Consider the following 17,161-nt stretch of genomic DNA (forward strand, 5'->3'; position numbering starts at 1 on the left):
ATGCAATACAATGTAATACAATACAATATAATAGAACATATTTAAGAGTTCAATTTTAAATTTATGTAAAAAACACAATCATAAGCTGGTCTGACATGGGTCTGACCCCCTCAGTTCTAAAGACTGCTTAAGAAAGACACCAATATGATAAACAAGTTCAGGGATGGGGTTTAGAATGTGTTTTAGTTTATTAAATGCATCAAGATGTTGAAATAATGATACATAGTCTTTTAGATAAGCAAAAAAATTGGAACGCAATGATATGTTAATGTTACAATACAAAAAGAAATGAAATTCGTCATCTAGGACTCCACATTTTTTACATAATCTTTGTGCTCTTGGAATGTTTCTGTACCTTCCCAATTCAATGCCTAGGGAATGATTACTGAGTCTAAATTTTGAGAGAAACTGCCTATGTATAAAAATTTTGCAATTTAAATATTCCTCAGACTGACAATTAGTTTTTAATTTCCCATAGAGACAAAGTTTGGATGAGAAATCCAATTTTGAAAGTTTATTTAAAGTAGTTTTTTCATATTCCTCTGAAACACACTTTTTAGTATTACATTTTAACACGTTTTTTGATTATTTAAAAGGTACATTAATATTAGAGTAATTTTCTGGGTTTATTTTCATATCTTTAAAAATTTTATCTGCAAATGAGTACCAAGAATAAATTCCTGCGGAATGTAAATTTATGTTTGTTTGTAGAGATTCTTTAACCAGGGGATTAATATCATTACAATTTATTCTATAAAAATACATGAGTGTTTGAGTTTTTATATAAGAGTCCAAAGAAAATCTACCTAATTCTGATCTAGCACCTATGTTAGTGGCTGTCTTTTTCAGTCCTAATACTGCTTTTCAAAATTTAGAATGAACCTTCTCAAAAGGATATTTTTCTGCTAATGCAAGAGTATCACAAAAAGTATTATTTACAGCAGCTCTATTAGATGCCCTAAAAGCTGACTGAAAATTATCCATAAACCAAATTTCAGAGTTGTATGTCAAAATAGGTCTTATAAGAGTATCAAATAATTTACATGACAAATTAGTGGGAACAAAATTAAAATCGGAGGCCTTGCGTACAGTTTGATATGTGTTGATGAAGTGCTATAAAATACCTGGGGATACCAGTGTTGTGAATAGCGATAGAATTGTCATACAACAAGTACAGAACAAAACGGTAATTTTCTACCACCTGTCGATATTTTCATTTGTTACCACTTACAAAGGTATCCGTCATATCTCACAGGGTTATAGGTCGAGAAGCTCCGAGGTCAGGTTGTAAACACAGCTGTTACTCCCTTCTCTACTGTGAGAAAAAAACTCTATAATATGATTATTTTTAGTTTTAAATTTTCAAGTCATTTATTAATTGATAAAATCTGTTGCTTTATTGTCATGTTATTTTTGTCCGTTTTTTTCTTCAACCTGTTACTATAACATATTTTTAAATTCAGTGCGGAAAAAAAACATACCAGTTGTTGGCAATTTTCCGCTTCGGGTAACATTAAATTGTTCTCAAAGTGACAATATGCGAATATAAACATTGCGTATCTGCCAATAGGAAGAATAAAACATTTTTCTTTTTTTTCTTTTTTTTCTTGCCGATTGTTTAAATGTAGAAACATAAAAATCTTTAAAATCTGTTTGATCTATAATAATTACTTTTAACTATTGATTTAAACAAGCGAATAAAAATTAAAAAAACTATAATCTCAAATCATCATCCAGTTATATTGTGTTGATAAGATTTCAAAAACAAACTGAACCAAAGAAAAAAAAAGATTTAAAAAACAACTATTATCAGTGGTTTCTGATTATTAAGGCTAGCCGTTAAAATTATGAAATAAGGGCTGAAATAAAGTGCTATATATCTTATACGAACTATGTATTATAAATTCTATCGATATTTCTTTGTCGTTATCATTTTTTGTTTTCTTTTGTGGGCATGTTATCAATCGTATTATATTTTGAAGCCACTCACCAGACAAAGACTGACTTTAGAATCTTTATTTTTTTGAAATATTGATACTGTAACAATAAGAATGGGGCTGGTCGGTGTGGATCTCAATCCCTCGTTTCTTTTAGTTTTTTTTTTTATATTTAGCAGAATGTATACAAGTTTTATGCTCATATGAGTGAAGCGAAGGAGAAAATCAAAATTATTGGTTTCGCCTATATTATATGATTTATAATACATCCAAAGAGCGACAACCTCAGCAATTTAATGGTTTTTAACTTACAGAACAAGTTTATAATAAAAATTAAAAATAGGAGTTTGATTAACATGCAGTACTACAAATTAAAAACAAATCTTAAAGGTAGGCTCAGCAAAGTGTGCCACCCACGACGAAGTGCAGCACTACAGGAAATTTGGGCTGCCACCCGAACAGCCTGGCAGAAATTTTGCCTAGGGATAAGACATCTCAAACTCCTCAAAGAGTTGTGGGAGTAGAGAGTGTGGGGTTTCCTTTCAACAGTCATCGGATTTATGTCCTCATTCCAACTCGTCTTGGCTGCGTATTTTACGTCCCACATAGCCAAAGTTGACATTCCAAAATGGACATTACATACAACTAAACAGACGTGGCTGTGTATCTATACATCCCACTCTGTTAAACTGCGAAGAAGTCCCCTATAAGACGGAGAAACTGGCACCAATGTATATACCATAGGGAGTCGTTATTATTATCAACATCATTGTAGATGAAAACAACACTTAATAAATTTCGCTATCGAGATATTTAAAAAAACAAAACACGGAATGATCAGGTTGGTTATATTGACGTCTGGTAGAATTTGAAATAGAAATCTAATAGTACCTTGCTTATTACTTTGAACCCAGCATTTAAAAGAGGACAAATAACTAAACCAATGTATCATAAATTCTTATCAAATTCGCACAACTTTAGCTAATGGTTGTAACCTGAAAGTAAGCCAAATTGTTGAGTTTATGCTATAAGAGTTTGTTGACTTCCTTGTCACTATATTCACATCTTGTAAACGCCGCATTTAGTCTTACTTTGTTCAGAATTCAAACCAAGATAAAAACCAAAAGCATAGTCAATGATACGCGAAATGCAGGTCAGGACTACTCTTTTTTCGAACATTTACCAGAGTATGCAGATTCAAATTCAAAAATATTTCCATACCATGTTGACACTGTGGTAACTGGTGAAAAAAAAATGTCTTCCTTCCAAATATTACTCCTCGTGCAATGTTAGGCACTTTCTCCACAGAGGAGTTATTTATTTCTGAAACATCTTAGAAAACGTTCTTATAAATAGTAAATCATAGTATGGAGCTTAGAGATATTTGTAAATTTTTAAATTAAAGACAAATTTTCACAAAACAGTCCATTATTGTCGATGAAAATCCATCTGGACCTTTTAATATGCATAAGCATAAATTCCACCTACAAAAATTCACGGAAGGATAAACGATTATTCCAAGCATTCATTTGCATCTCTGCCCCGGCAACAGTTTTTGAGGAAAAAAAAAAAAAAGCAATTCTCTTCAGATAGAGAAAGTTAGGTACACCTTGTTACGTTCAGTACTGTTTTGTCTTGAAAACGTATAAAGCAAAAACATTTTGATACATTATCTCGCTTCTGATTCCATTATTTTTTTACATAACTAGGCTGTTATGTTGATATAATGGCATTAAAAATTCACAGTTTCATAATCCATGGCTTCCATTTTTACGATTGAAAAATTGTTTGTGTAATGGGAAGAAAATTTCTTGACGAAGTAGAATCCTGAATGTGAAGGGTCCAATCTAGAAATTGTTGAAAGAGATTTAGATTCAGTGTGTATTTATTTTTTCCATTTTTTTTTTATCAATATGCAGAAAAGATAGCCATCTTTAAAATATTAGTGTTGCAAGTTTTCATGGCCAATAATAAGTGTTTGCAAGTATATGTCAAAGAATTCAGTTAAACAAATAAGTATTAAATATTTGGTAATTGTTATTTCGAAATACCTTTCGAGCATTTGGGTAAACAAAGTACGCAAACTAGTGACCTGTTTTAAATCTTATCTTCAACTTTTTATTTTCAATTTAGAAAACCAATATTAAGTGACATTACAGTGTCCGGAATCTCCAATAAAGAGCCTACCCGTTTTAACATAGTAATTTCGCTGTATATGTCTTGTCTTGATGTTATTGTTATATCATTTATTAACTTAAAATTTTTCTAAGCAACTGTACATTAGAACACGGTTGACGCAGCTTTGTGTTCCTCTAAGCTATGGAAACCGAGTCGTTTTTCGTGAAATTTCTGGATTCACAAATCTAGAAGTTGAAGCAAGAATTGAACTGTACCTATATATATATTTTTTTTATCAAGTCTAACATTTAACCAACTATATTTTGAGGTCTTTCAAATTTTTAATAATCGGCATTTGAATTGTGTTTATTTTGTGGAAACAAATGACTTCAGCAATATAGAATGTAACTATCTGTATATATACGTCTTAACAGGATTAACCCTACAAATAACATTACTATGTCTTAAATCTAGCCCATATCATGGGATCTGCAAACCGGGATTTGAATCCATGCTTTTATGGCATCGTGGGAACTCCTCGTGTACTGAGTCCAACCACCTTAACCATTCGGCCACCTAAACTATATTAAAATACAGATTGTATTAGTAGATGCCTTTCGTCGGCTTTAGCTATGTTTGCAACACATTACATGATGTATGTGTCGGCCTGTAGATGGAATACCTTGCAGATAAGCAATTGTTCAAAAAAAATCCTTCAAATTTTCTATACAACACATTTCACTTATATTTATAATAGCACTGTGTTGTATAGAAAATTTGAAAAACTGTGCATATTTTAAATTATAAACACAGTTTCCTAACATAAACGTAACCGTGTACTAAACAATTACAAAAAAAAGAACTACTAACTGACTTGCCAACTCGTTCGTTATGTCCGTGTGTGTAGTGATGTCATAGGTTTTAACGAACGTAATCATTGCATCACTGGTAAATTATTAAGTCAGGGATTTCGTTACCATAAATTACGTAAAACTGTTACTAAATTCTTTCATAGATACAAAGATTTGATTAGTAAATTTGGCTATACCTGTAGAAAACTGATTAAAAAGTTAAACGGTATTTCACATCCTAAATTTTACGGTAATATTGTACTTAAACTCATCGAACCTTTAAACAAACTTATTAGTAAAGGTTATCTTACCAATGTTGTAATAAGATCTTTGAATATAGTTTACATTGGCACTAATATCGATTTTGTCATCAGCAAATTAAAACATAACTAAATTTGTATTCTTTTCAAACGGGATGTATAAAGACACACCCACGTTCATTTTGATCTATAAAGAGGTTAAACTCCTAACTATTCTACTGCCTGTCGATACATTTATTTTTGGCATTGCACAAGTCATGTCTTCTTTGACTGTCCATGACATTAAAATACTAAATCCCTGGGATGTGTTTTAGTTGATTTTAGTCTCTGATGCATGATTTTTTATTATTAATTGTTTTTGGCTTTTAACTAGCTGTCAGTAACTGCGAGTACTCTCAAATCGTACTTTCTTGTTTATTTGACCTGTTGATACTAATTGTAATGCTTTTTTTGTTATTTAATGTTATTCAGGGTTATAGCTGCATGGTCTATATACCAGCTTTGATAAGTGTTTGGTATTACTATAAATTTTCACTTCGTACTATGAACATCAAACTTATTTATTTTGTAAAAATATTTCCTTTCTCTATTTGAACTGTATACGTATACCTAACAACAAAATCATTTTCATTTACCTGTGTTTAAAGTAATTGCAAATGGCTGATATTTTTATTCGAGCATATTGTTTTTCTTAAATTGTTTAACATTTCATAGCGGTATAACATGTTACTTTTATTATTCTTCCCTTAGTTTATTTATTTTGTATTTACATTGTATCATAGGTCAAATTTATTTGTTCAGTGTATGTTTACTGGTGTTAATATGTGCTTTGATTGAGTAAAGCCATTTCAGTTGACATTTTATAGTGTGTCTTTCTATGTTGTGATGTTACACTATTGTTTCAGAAAAAGGGTGAAGGTTTGGTACCATTTAAACGTTTAAACCCGCTGCAATTGTTTGCACCTGTCCTAAGTTAGGAATCTGATGTTCAGTAGTTGTCGTTTGTTGATGTGGTTCATAAGTGTTTCTCGTTTCTCGTTTTTTATATAGATTAGACCGTTGGTTTTCCCATTTGAATGGTTTTACACTAGTAATTTTTGGGGCCCTTTATAGCTTGCTGTTCGGTGTGAGCCAAGGCTCCGTGTTGAAGACCGCACTTTGACCTATAATGGTTTACTTTTATAAATTTTGACTTGGATGGAGAGTTGTTTCATTGGCACTCATACCACATCTTCTTATATCTATTTGAATAAATCTAATTTAAACAGAGTGTTCTTTGCTTGATTTGGATATTTCAATTTCCCACGGGAAACTTTATACTATAACAGATACGACAAAAGAGACGATTTCTCCTTCCTTATGATATATTCATTTTTAGGACGGAGTTATTCATTTGGTCCCTTCTTACGGTGTGTACATCTCCTAACTCGTTCGCTAAACTCATGCATGTATTGACATTTTAGATTTCATTGAACGTAATCTATATATAATTATTTAAAATGGTTAATTACTGAGTCAGGGATTTCGTTACCACAAATTACTTAAGACATTTACTAAATTATTTCATAGTTACAACGAATTGGTTTGGGAGCTTGATTCTTATTACAAACAGGGATATTGCATTCTATTTATTATAGATGTAAAGAGCCTGTAAAGATAGATACGATCCATGTAAACTTAAGCGAGCCTCGCTTTTCGTCCTGTTTCTAAAGCTCATACAAATAAATTTTATATTTTACGACAATGTACATATATTGTATATGTATGTCGGGGAATAAGTATGTATTGTGACGTATGACAGTTATATATTTGTGATATTGTGTACTTTTTCTGTAACTTTTGTTCAAATTTATAATTGTCTATTGTTGTTGTTGCATGTAATTATACTTATAATTTTTAACTTATTATATTTTTTATGACTTGTGACTGATCGTAAATCCAATTAACACCAAAATGTTAATCTCCAAAAAGGCGGGCAGACATATACGTCATAAATTTAATTATAAAGTACATGACTTGAATGTGTACAACACTGAAAATACTTAGGTGTATCCCTTAGTACCTCTGTCTCCTTTTACTTTGATCAGAATAAATTTTACAAGAAAATTTTAAAAGCATATCATAAACTTTAGAAAGACTTTAAATTAAAATTAAAAACTAGCATACATGTCTTCTCCAGCTAGCGGCAATCAATTTACCATAACGTTTGTTTTCCCTTTGATCGCACTGCCAAAAACATCCTTAATCCAGAGAACTAAACCTAGCTTTAAAATCATCTTATATTGTTTTTGTTATTGACACACTGGTATTATACATTGTGCTCGTGTACTGTATTTGTTTGTATAACTGAATTATGATTGTATCTTTGTCATTGACCCCTGCGAGACCTTTTAAATTGGAATAAACACACTTTGTATTGTATTGTATTGTATTGTATTGTATATTGGGGATAGGACTTAAGTTGCGATAACTTGTGTCTGATCCTTAAGCTTTTTTTACATGTAGTAACAAATGAAATATGTTTAAATGAACTGACCACCAACGAACACCAATGGCTTTTTACAAGGGTTCTTAAACGTGCAAGGATTTGGAACCTCTCCCAACACCAGGCAACAGATTTAAGGTCCCCATTCTAACCAGATGTGGCTGCGTATTTAATCATCTCACACAGACAAACGAACGCCCCCTTTGGTCTAGATACCGGACGAAAGAAATAATCACATTTAATTCATATTCAATATTATACAATTATATTTAGAGAGGGACAGTCAACACTTGCTGTTCCAATAAATGGTATGACGCGGAAACAGGTCGACATGGGGAGGCCAGTAACGCTTACTAAAACGACGATTGGGCCTTAATGTTTTTATTGTTAGTATACAATATTATAAAAGTTTTATAATTTTTCCATTTAGCATTTGTTGGGTTAAAAAAGAGACCCAGAAAGTATATTTCAGTGAGTAAACAGTGTGACCTCTTCATTTTTTAAAACACAAGTAAAGTTTAATTCAATAAACTGGTATGTTTTTTCCTCAATAAATTTGTTTAAATTTACTTTTTGTTATATTTTGTAATAAACTTTAAATGTGCATGTGACGTTGGTACTACTTAGCGTTTCACGACGTTCCTCAAAATAAGGCGATTTCGACGATTTCAAAGAAAGTTTTAGGCGTTCAAGCATATTATTGATGATGTCAATTTACTGTTGTGAATTTGGTAACCGATTTCGGTTTGTCTGAAAAAAATGCATAAATTTACAAATAAAACTCAAAGTGGTCGTATAGATATTTTTTTAATGAAATTCATTTACAGGAGTTGTCAGTCTTTCCAGGCCATAATTGATAATTTTCCTTTCGGCAGCAGTTCGCATTAATGAATCCGATACAATAATGTCCAAATTTACACAGATTTATTTTTAATATAAATTAGATTTTGAATTCATATTCTCCTATTTTTTGCATATTTATTCCTTTTGTTGCATTTCTTCCCGTTTCCGTTTCCTTTCTATATTTTATCATTTCCCGATGATTTCTTTGTCGCAAAATATTTAGGAAGTTAAACATTCGGGACTCATGTTTTAATTTTCTCATTTCCGTATTTTTGTGGCATATCCTTTGTTTGTTATAATTGCCAGCAATGGGTTTTCTCTATTTTATTTTATTAACAAAAAAATATACATGTTACTTTTGACGATTTAAAACTTGCAGATAGACAATGTTCCTTATATAAAACAAATACGCTATAAAAAAAAACCCTAAGATCCCGATATTTTTTTTATATCGATCTCATTTGGTCCACATTTGAATTTAAACTTAAACTATTCCTTTCTCATACATTGGTTGTATTGTAATTTATACATGCATTTTTATTTTCATTCGAATTAAACTGGAAACAAATAATTACGATATAAAATTAAAAACCAGAGCATGACATCAATTACGTTTTGCGAACGTTGGGACAAAACGGCTATACTTTTTGAAACGATCTAAAAACCTTGTTGCCTAACGAAAAAATATTAAACACTATATTGTTTAAGAAGAAAAACAGAAAAACCTTTACCGCCAAGTTTTATTTATTATGATCTAACTATGCTTATTTGATAGACAGCTGGTTAAAACCTCAATTTTAAAGAAAATACAGCGTTTTTTTCGTTGGGACAAGATGGCTATACTTTTTGAAGTCATTGCAATAGAAACTATACGCATGGTTTCCGGCAAAAAAATATCATGAACCAGGAGAAAAGTAAAAAAACTTTCAAAATATAGTGAATATTTTTTCTCTCAGCTTTTTCAATTTCACGGTATAAATGCGCAAACCCGAAATATACTTACTTTGCATACAGTTGGACATTTTTCAGACCGTTTACAAAAATAACATTTTCCGGATTACGGTTTCAGTGATATTGATTTTGCTTTAACACGCGAATAATTATAACAATAGCAATATTATTGTTAAGTTTTACGATGATCAGAGAAAAAATACCGTAGGAGAGAAACGGAACTCTGATCTTTTGCACACAAAATGAAACGTTGGACATTACGTTTTTGCGTAAAAATGGGATACTTAAGTGTTATAATTCCTGGTATTTTAAATTTCGGTTCCTTTTTTTCTTTAATTTCAAGTCAAATGGAATGAATTCAAACAGAAATCACTATATTTTTATCGAACTGACCCGTCTACGTTTTTATTTTAATGCTAATCTATAGCAAAATGGAATTGGTACCAACATCGTGCGCAACGTCATGTATAATATATGTTTATTTTCGTCGTCAATTTTGTTTATAATATATATACCGCAGAAAGACTGCTAATCAACAATAAATATCCTTCAGAATATTATACTGGTTCAAATGAGGAATATCATATCCGATAGCGGTGATCACAAATCTTTCTAAAGCGTCTCATAGATGAGGGTATGGACGGGGGTCCTTCATTTCTGTATTCTTTGATTTTTTCATTCATTATTCTTTATCTTTAAAAATATTGGCTATTCTGTAATTACTAGGTAACTGTATTCTGGACATTGTTAATTCTTTTCTGTAATCAGTATATTTTTACCCAATTCTTTAATTTTTGCAGTTATTCTTTATATTTTAGCACCCCATTATTCTCTATATTTTTTTTTGGCCAAATATTCTCTATTCTGTAAACCCCAACCACACCCTAATAGATAATCTCTAGAAACTAAATTGTATTTTACTTTAAATAACCTGTATTTATTAATCAAGGGTCACATGATTATTAGTCATCATTTATTTATCATTTTCATGTACTTATTATAATATATTATCTGAATTATAAAAGTAAGTTTCCGTTGTAGTTTGCCGTATAGGTAACTGTAAAAACATTTCCGTTTGAAATAGGTTATTTCTATTAATCGATTAATGAATTACGTATGTTTGTTTACCTAATGCGGTGAAGGTCAGAACAAATGTCAATATAAAAATTTCCACGTGTATACCACAACAACAACACAATTGTAATGAATAGATGACGTTTTCAGTACAAACATGTATATTTATCATGCAGTAGTATTACTATAGAATAAATTTGAATGATGCAACTCTGTATCTGTACGACCAATGAAAATATCGATAAATTGTACGTATAATTACTAGACTGGCGGATACTTGTACCACTATATCAGAGACATATCTCTGACTATATATATTCAAGCTATCGTGAACTGTTCAGTTCTATTAAACTTTAAAATATAGAAAATGAGTAATACGGTTTTAGAATCTTTGATCGACATGGAAAGCAGTATATGGGTATTTGGTTACGGATCTCTTACTTGGAAACCAAATTTTATTTACAAATCAAAGGAAATAGGATATATTCATGGTTATCAAAGAAGATTCTGGCAGGGAAATGTAACTCATAGAGGAACCGTTAATAAGGTATAATTATTTATTTTAACAAATCGCTAACATAAAACAAGTTTTAACACCCGCTTTTAATTCTGAAATGTCATGTAAAATGTAAAACATTTATCATAATTCTATTATTTATTAAATAAGGTATGTGCTTTTTGTGAATTTAATGAAGGCTTGCTAATGCTATTTTAATTATTATTAATTATACCTGAGTAGTCTCAGATTATACCAGGCTTATAATTATGTGCGTCAGACGCGTACTAAATCGTACATTCAACAGATATACGTTTAACTTATTTCGCAAAAAAATGAAGATAATTAATAAAATTATGAAATGATATATAAATCCTCTACCCCGAAACCGAGCTCCTGTGTTAATGACACAATTTAACCATTTTTAAATCTATTTTTTTCAGCCTGGTCGGGTTGCCACTTTGATCAGGTCGGAGAAGGTATGTATTGCAACATTTATTACATGTGCTTTGCTATTTATAGAACAAAACCAGGGGCGTGTTTTATTGGTCTCTTCGGTACATCTCCAGAATGTCTTCTGGTGAAGAGTCCAAAAAAATGAATCTGGACCTCTTCTGGAGATATTCTATGGAAGATCAATAAAATAAAAATGCAATTTACCGCCGAATATAGCAGGTTTTTGCTATGTTGGATGACATAAATTAAGTTTACGATTTTTTTTAGAAAATTAAGATACGTCCAGTAGACAGGACTGTAAAAGTGTTCTCTGTTCGTTACAATTTTCTTCATGCTTTCCTTTAGCTCAATTTTGCTAAACAAATCAGGCTTAACCCCCACTATTTGATTTTTAAGAATAATCTTAAACTGCACAAGAATTCGTCAATGTTTGTCTGGAATATGACTGATCAAAAAGGAAATCTTAGTCTTTCCATTTTTTTTTAAAGTAACCGAACTGGATTAACAAGATATCAGAAAGTTCGAAAAAATCGTTTTTCTCTGGCTGTCCTTGAAGAAAATCTTCTGGTCCTAACTATTATTTCTAATGCAAATTTTCGATGGTCAAAACCTTCGGACTACCACTTTTCAATTTTTTTTTTATTGTATATGGATCTATATGTAATAAAATTAAGAATGCAAATGGGGAATGTGTCAAAGAGACAACAACCCGACCAAAGAGCAGACAACAGCCGAAGGCCATCAATGGGTCTACAACGTATACCAGACGTTTCTTAGACTTTTATTTAATAAATCAGTTGGTTGTGTACTGATTGATACTTAAGTCTGGGAGAACAAGATTTATTTCAGTACTAGTTGCAACTAGCTTTGAACAAACTTCTAGTAATTGCAAATACTCTTAGTTCGATGCTTTGAGTCTATTGTCTTAATGTTAGTTGGTCGGTTTCTTTTATGTGTCTCGTACCGATCTTTTGAGTTAATCTAATTGCAACTGATTTGCGCAGGTTGTTCTTATATTGTACTGCTACACTACTGTTTCAGCTTCGGGGAGGATTGAGCGCTCACAAACAAGTTGTTGTACTGTTACACTGAGACTACTATAACACAGTTATAGTAGTCTCAGTGTTACATCACTGTCCCAGGTAGGGGATGGTTGGGATCCCGCTAACATGTTTAACCCCGCCACATTCTGTATGTATGTGCCTGTCCTAAGTCAGGAGCCTGTAAGTCAGTGGTTGCCGTTTGTTGCTGTGTTACTTATTTGTTTTTCGTTCACTTTATTTTGTACATTAGTTAGGCCGTAAGTTTTTACCATTGAATTGTTTTACATTTGTGATTTCGGGGCTTTTTATAGCTCACTATGTGGTATGGGCTTTGCTTATTGTTGAAAGCCGTATTGTGACATATGGCTGTATCATTTGGTCTCTTGTGAAGAGTTGTCTCATTGGCACATCTTCGTTTTTATATAAACCCCTGCCATATTCTTTATGAACCTGTCCCAATTCAGGAGCCTGTAGTTTAGTGGTTGTCGTTGGTTCATGTCTCAACTCATATTTGATATTTTGTAAATTGTTTTGTTTTGTATAATTAGGCCGTTAGTTTTATCGTTTGAATTGTTTCACACTTTTAATGGCCTTTTATAAACGGCTTTACAGTACTGTATCGGGTTTTGTCATTGATGAAGGCCTTTAGGTTGCATATAATTGCTTACATCCACTTCATATTAGGATAGTTGCCTCATTAGCAATCATATCACATCTCTTCGTTTTTATATAATTTACCCGACTTTTTATCTCGTGTTTTCCTGAACATGCATGAAATATTTGTCACTGGGCGTTAAAAATTAGCATGATCAATTTAAACTTGTGTTTGATAAGAGAAAACCATTTGATATTTATTTATTTGTTGGGATGGGGGACAGGAGGATTTCGTATATGAATATGGTTGCCTGGTAAGAGCTAAAAAAAATAGGCATGATTAGCGACAAATTAAAATGAATAATAATGCCCTCTTTCCTTCTTCATTAATTCCTCATCTATTGATTTAAATTGAATACTACTCGGATCCCAATCGTGAGTGTTGAAAGTAGCGTAAAACACCAATGAATCAAAATCCCTTCCCTAGAATTTCAAATAGTTGTCCCTTAACTGTTATTGTCCGTGTAGTTCTTATATTCATCCAGCTTATCGTCCTACAGAGATGTCCTACTAAGGCTGTCATACCATAAAACGTTTATAACACAGCTCACATTCTAATATATCTTCATTCATGAATTTATTAATGTCATTTAGACTAAACGACGCCATGTTTGTTTTGTGCCTCTGCCGTCTAAACCACCTATTTAAAAAGAAGAGGTGGAAGAGAGCCAGAAGATCTTCCTAATTCAAAAAAATAGAAATGGACCTCTTCTGGCTCACTACCGAAGAACAAAAAAACACGCCCCAGTAGAAACATGGTCTACCTACATTCGTATTGATTAATAGGTTATTTATGTGAGCTATAAGTCAATATGTTGCATCATTTTTAGGTCAGTTACACACACAAGTTACTGTGGAAATACTTTATGATATAATACTGGAATCTATAACTTATTATGGATAAGCAAGATACATGTCAACATGTATTCGTGCATGCTAAAGAGGATCGCCTGTTTGGCTGTGTTGGATGTATAAATACACAGCCACGTTTGAATGGGGACGTAAAGGAAGAACACGGCCTTGACCCCTTCAACGACTCTATCGGGACCAAAGGTCGACTGTTGCAAGGCAAAACTGATAACCTCATTTTTTCGAGGCAGTCGTCATTCGGTTCATCCCACTTTGAAGAAGCTATTGGGTGTAATTTTTATTTCTCGGTCTGAACATGTATGAAATATTTGCCACTTGATGTTAAACAAGCAACTTCTGTAACTGAAAAAAGGCACTGCAAACCGTATATTTGTCCAAACACATTTTTTGACGAAAAACTTCTAAATCTGGATCTTGAAAATGCATCCGTTCCAAAGAAAATCTCGTCTTTGAATGTGATATGTTTTCATTTGTCCTTTTTTTGTAAGAATTTCTAATTTGCAGAATTTCTTCACTGATTTATTGAACTTTCGAAAAATCATGCAAAAAATTTAAGCAATACGAAATGTTTAAATCTTAGCGAAATGATCCACTGCCGCTTTGTTAATATGCATCCCGTAAAAAAGTCTAAAGAGCAGACTGTGGAACAATTAACGACTGACATTATAAAAGCGATGAAACATCAATATTATTTACCCAACCCTGAATGATATTGATATTACGGTGTATTCGCTACCAGAAGGAGTACATTCCCAGGATATCATTATATATGCTACAAAGGGCCAAAAGGAGTCTTGATTATAAAAATAAAAAATGAGTTTTGAGGAGTCTACCTATGAACGAATAAAAAGTTTGTAATTTTAGTTAAATTTCTGCTTTGCTAAATCACATTTAACAAATTATTACGTTGCGGAATTCTTATATGTTGGTTATAACTTACTTATATATTTCTTATCATTTAGGATGATGTTTGGGGAGTCGCATATAAAATTGATGGCAGAAATCATATCCTGAAAGCATTGAGTTATCTAAATAAAAGAGAAAGTAAATTGGGAGGCTACAACACCGTAGTTGAAAATTTCTTTGCTCGAAATCAAGAAATCCGAAAAGTACTTGTGTATACAGCAACCACCGAGAACGAACATTACTTAGGACCATGTAATATGGCTACAATGGCCACGGAAATAATGTCAGCTAACGGAGAGGCGGGTAGTAATACTGAATATGTGACGCGTCTTGCTGAATACGTACGAAAAAACATTCCAGAAGAAAAGGACCTACATTTGTTCACTTTGGAAAAATACATACTGTACCTGACACAGCGTAGAAATGTGAACCACCATGTTAATGACACTGTCATACCTATGACATATGATCGGTTAATCGGTGAAATCAGAACTTAACGGGGAGTTGAATCTGCCAATTGTGTTCAAATATTTAAAATTCCGGTGCTAGATAATGAGTGCAATGGTTGTTAACATATTAAGTTGGTGCTAGACATTATGGGCAATAGCTATTTACTGGCATAGGAAGCCGAAGCTTGAAATCAAATGCAATGGTTGCTAACGTAGAAAGCCGATGCTAAACAATAAGTGCAATGGTTGTTAACGCTTCTCTGTATCATTTATTTCAGAGAAGCTTATTTATATGGGCATTTGTATCTTTTTTCATTTTCGAAAAAAAAATATTTGTAACAATTTGACTGTTCAATTTTACATGAATTTGATTGTTTCTACAACTTACTTGTAATTCGTTTATATGTCACTTGTTTATTGATCAAAAGCATTTTCGTGGTATGAATCTTGCCTTTTATAAAAATTTTATGTAATACATTTATTTTCTATTTTGTTTTATTTAAATAGTTGTGCCTCTGGCCCGAGAACACAGTTATTTCGTAGATGTACAAGAACCAAAATAGTTGAAGAGCTATATCACCAAAAATTACCTAACAAATAGCCAAATCCATCTAAGGTCAACTTTGCCTTTGTAAGTTGTTTGATTTTTTTAGTCAGTTGTGTTGTATGTCTGTGATGTATGTTTACACAATTTTGGCTGCTGAATCCCATTTATTGTCTCATTGACCTACTATATCTTTTTGAGTTGCTCATCCAACTGTCATACAAGTGAGAGGTTTAGCTAGCTATATAACCAAAATTTAACCACCATTTTCTTCGGGAAATACCTGTACCAAGTCAGGAATAATTGTTTTCCATTAGTTCCGTTTGTTGATATAGTCTAACGTTTGATTTTGTCAGTTTTCATTGACTACCCACAATTTACATTTGCTTTGGAGTTCGGTATTTTTGTTAATACCTTTTTTATAGGCACCACTCAAGATTGAGGAGCAAACCTAACAGCTGAGTGTCCGTAGTGTGGACAGTGTAATACTATCAAATTTTGTTCATACACCTTTCAAATTCATTTCTTCATGTTTTATGCCTCAAATAGCCAGCAGGGGGATGGAATTACACTGTGATGAAGGTAAATTCAGAAAAGCGCTTCGGACGCATGAAATTAATAACGTGTTGTTTTCATTTTTTTTTACAAATAAATCTAACAAAGTTAATAGTTCGTGTAAGAATTTTTTGTCATGAATATCCCTTCTTTTCCATTACATTGTCAGAGTTGTCTCTCGTAATGTGCAGAAATATGACAAACTTTTACTGTGTTGTCGGGGAAATTTTGAAGTATTTTACTATGTACTTATTTACTGTGACCTAGGAACCTGAATCTATTTGTATCTGTCAAACACAAAGTTACTGCATACTGTCATACAAGTGAGAGGTTTAGGTAGCTATAAAACCAGGTTTAATCCTCCATTTTTTACATAAGGACATACCTGTACCAAGTCAGGAGCATGACAGTTGTTTCCCATTCGTTTGATGTGTTTGAGCTTTTGATTTTGCCATTTGATAAAGGACTTTCCGTTTTGAATTTTCCTTGGAGTTCGGTATTTTTGTTATTTTACTTTTCACTGCTTTCATAATTGACCGACGGTTTCCATCTTGAAATGACTAGGTACTCCTATTGATTCAGTGGTTTGAGGTTGAGAATTTGTCGTAGTACTCCTTGCACCTTCTGAAACATTGAAAACTGAGCTGTAATATCACAAATTTTCTTGTC

General features: G+C 32.2%; 2 protein-coding genes across 7 annotated transcripts in view; both read left to right on the top strand.

Annotated features, from left to right (window-relative positions):
- Nucleotides 1–17,161, top strand: part of LOC127698610 (mitochondrial import inner membrane translocase subunit TIM50-C-like) — a 323,025-nt gene that overhangs the window by 217,549 nt on the left and 88,315 nt on the right. The gene's annotated exons all lie outside the window — the stretch shown is intronic.
- LOC127698620 (putative glutathione-specific gamma-glutamylcyclotransferase 2) lies at nucleotides 10,628–15,884 on the top strand. The gene is made up of 3 exons (XM_052202176.1): nucleotides 10,628–11,066; nucleotides 11,459–11,494; nucleotides 15,001–15,884. The coding sequence occupies exons 1-3, from the start codon at nucleotides 10,887–10,889 to the stop codon at nucleotides 15,439–15,441; spliced, it is 657 nt and encodes a 218-aa protein (XP_052058136.1). The 5' UTR covers nucleotides 10,628–10,886; the 3' UTR covers nucleotides 15,442–15,884.

The sequence above is a fragment of the Mytilus californianus genome, unplaced genomic scaffold (assembly GCF_021869535.1).
Source record: "Mytilus californianus isolate M0D057914Y unplaced genomic scaffold, xbMytCali1.0.p SCAF_4, whole genome shotgun sequence".
NCBI classification, from domain to species: domain Eukaryota; kingdom Metazoa; phylum Mollusca; class Bivalvia; order Mytilida; family Mytilidae; genus Mytilus; species Mytilus californianus.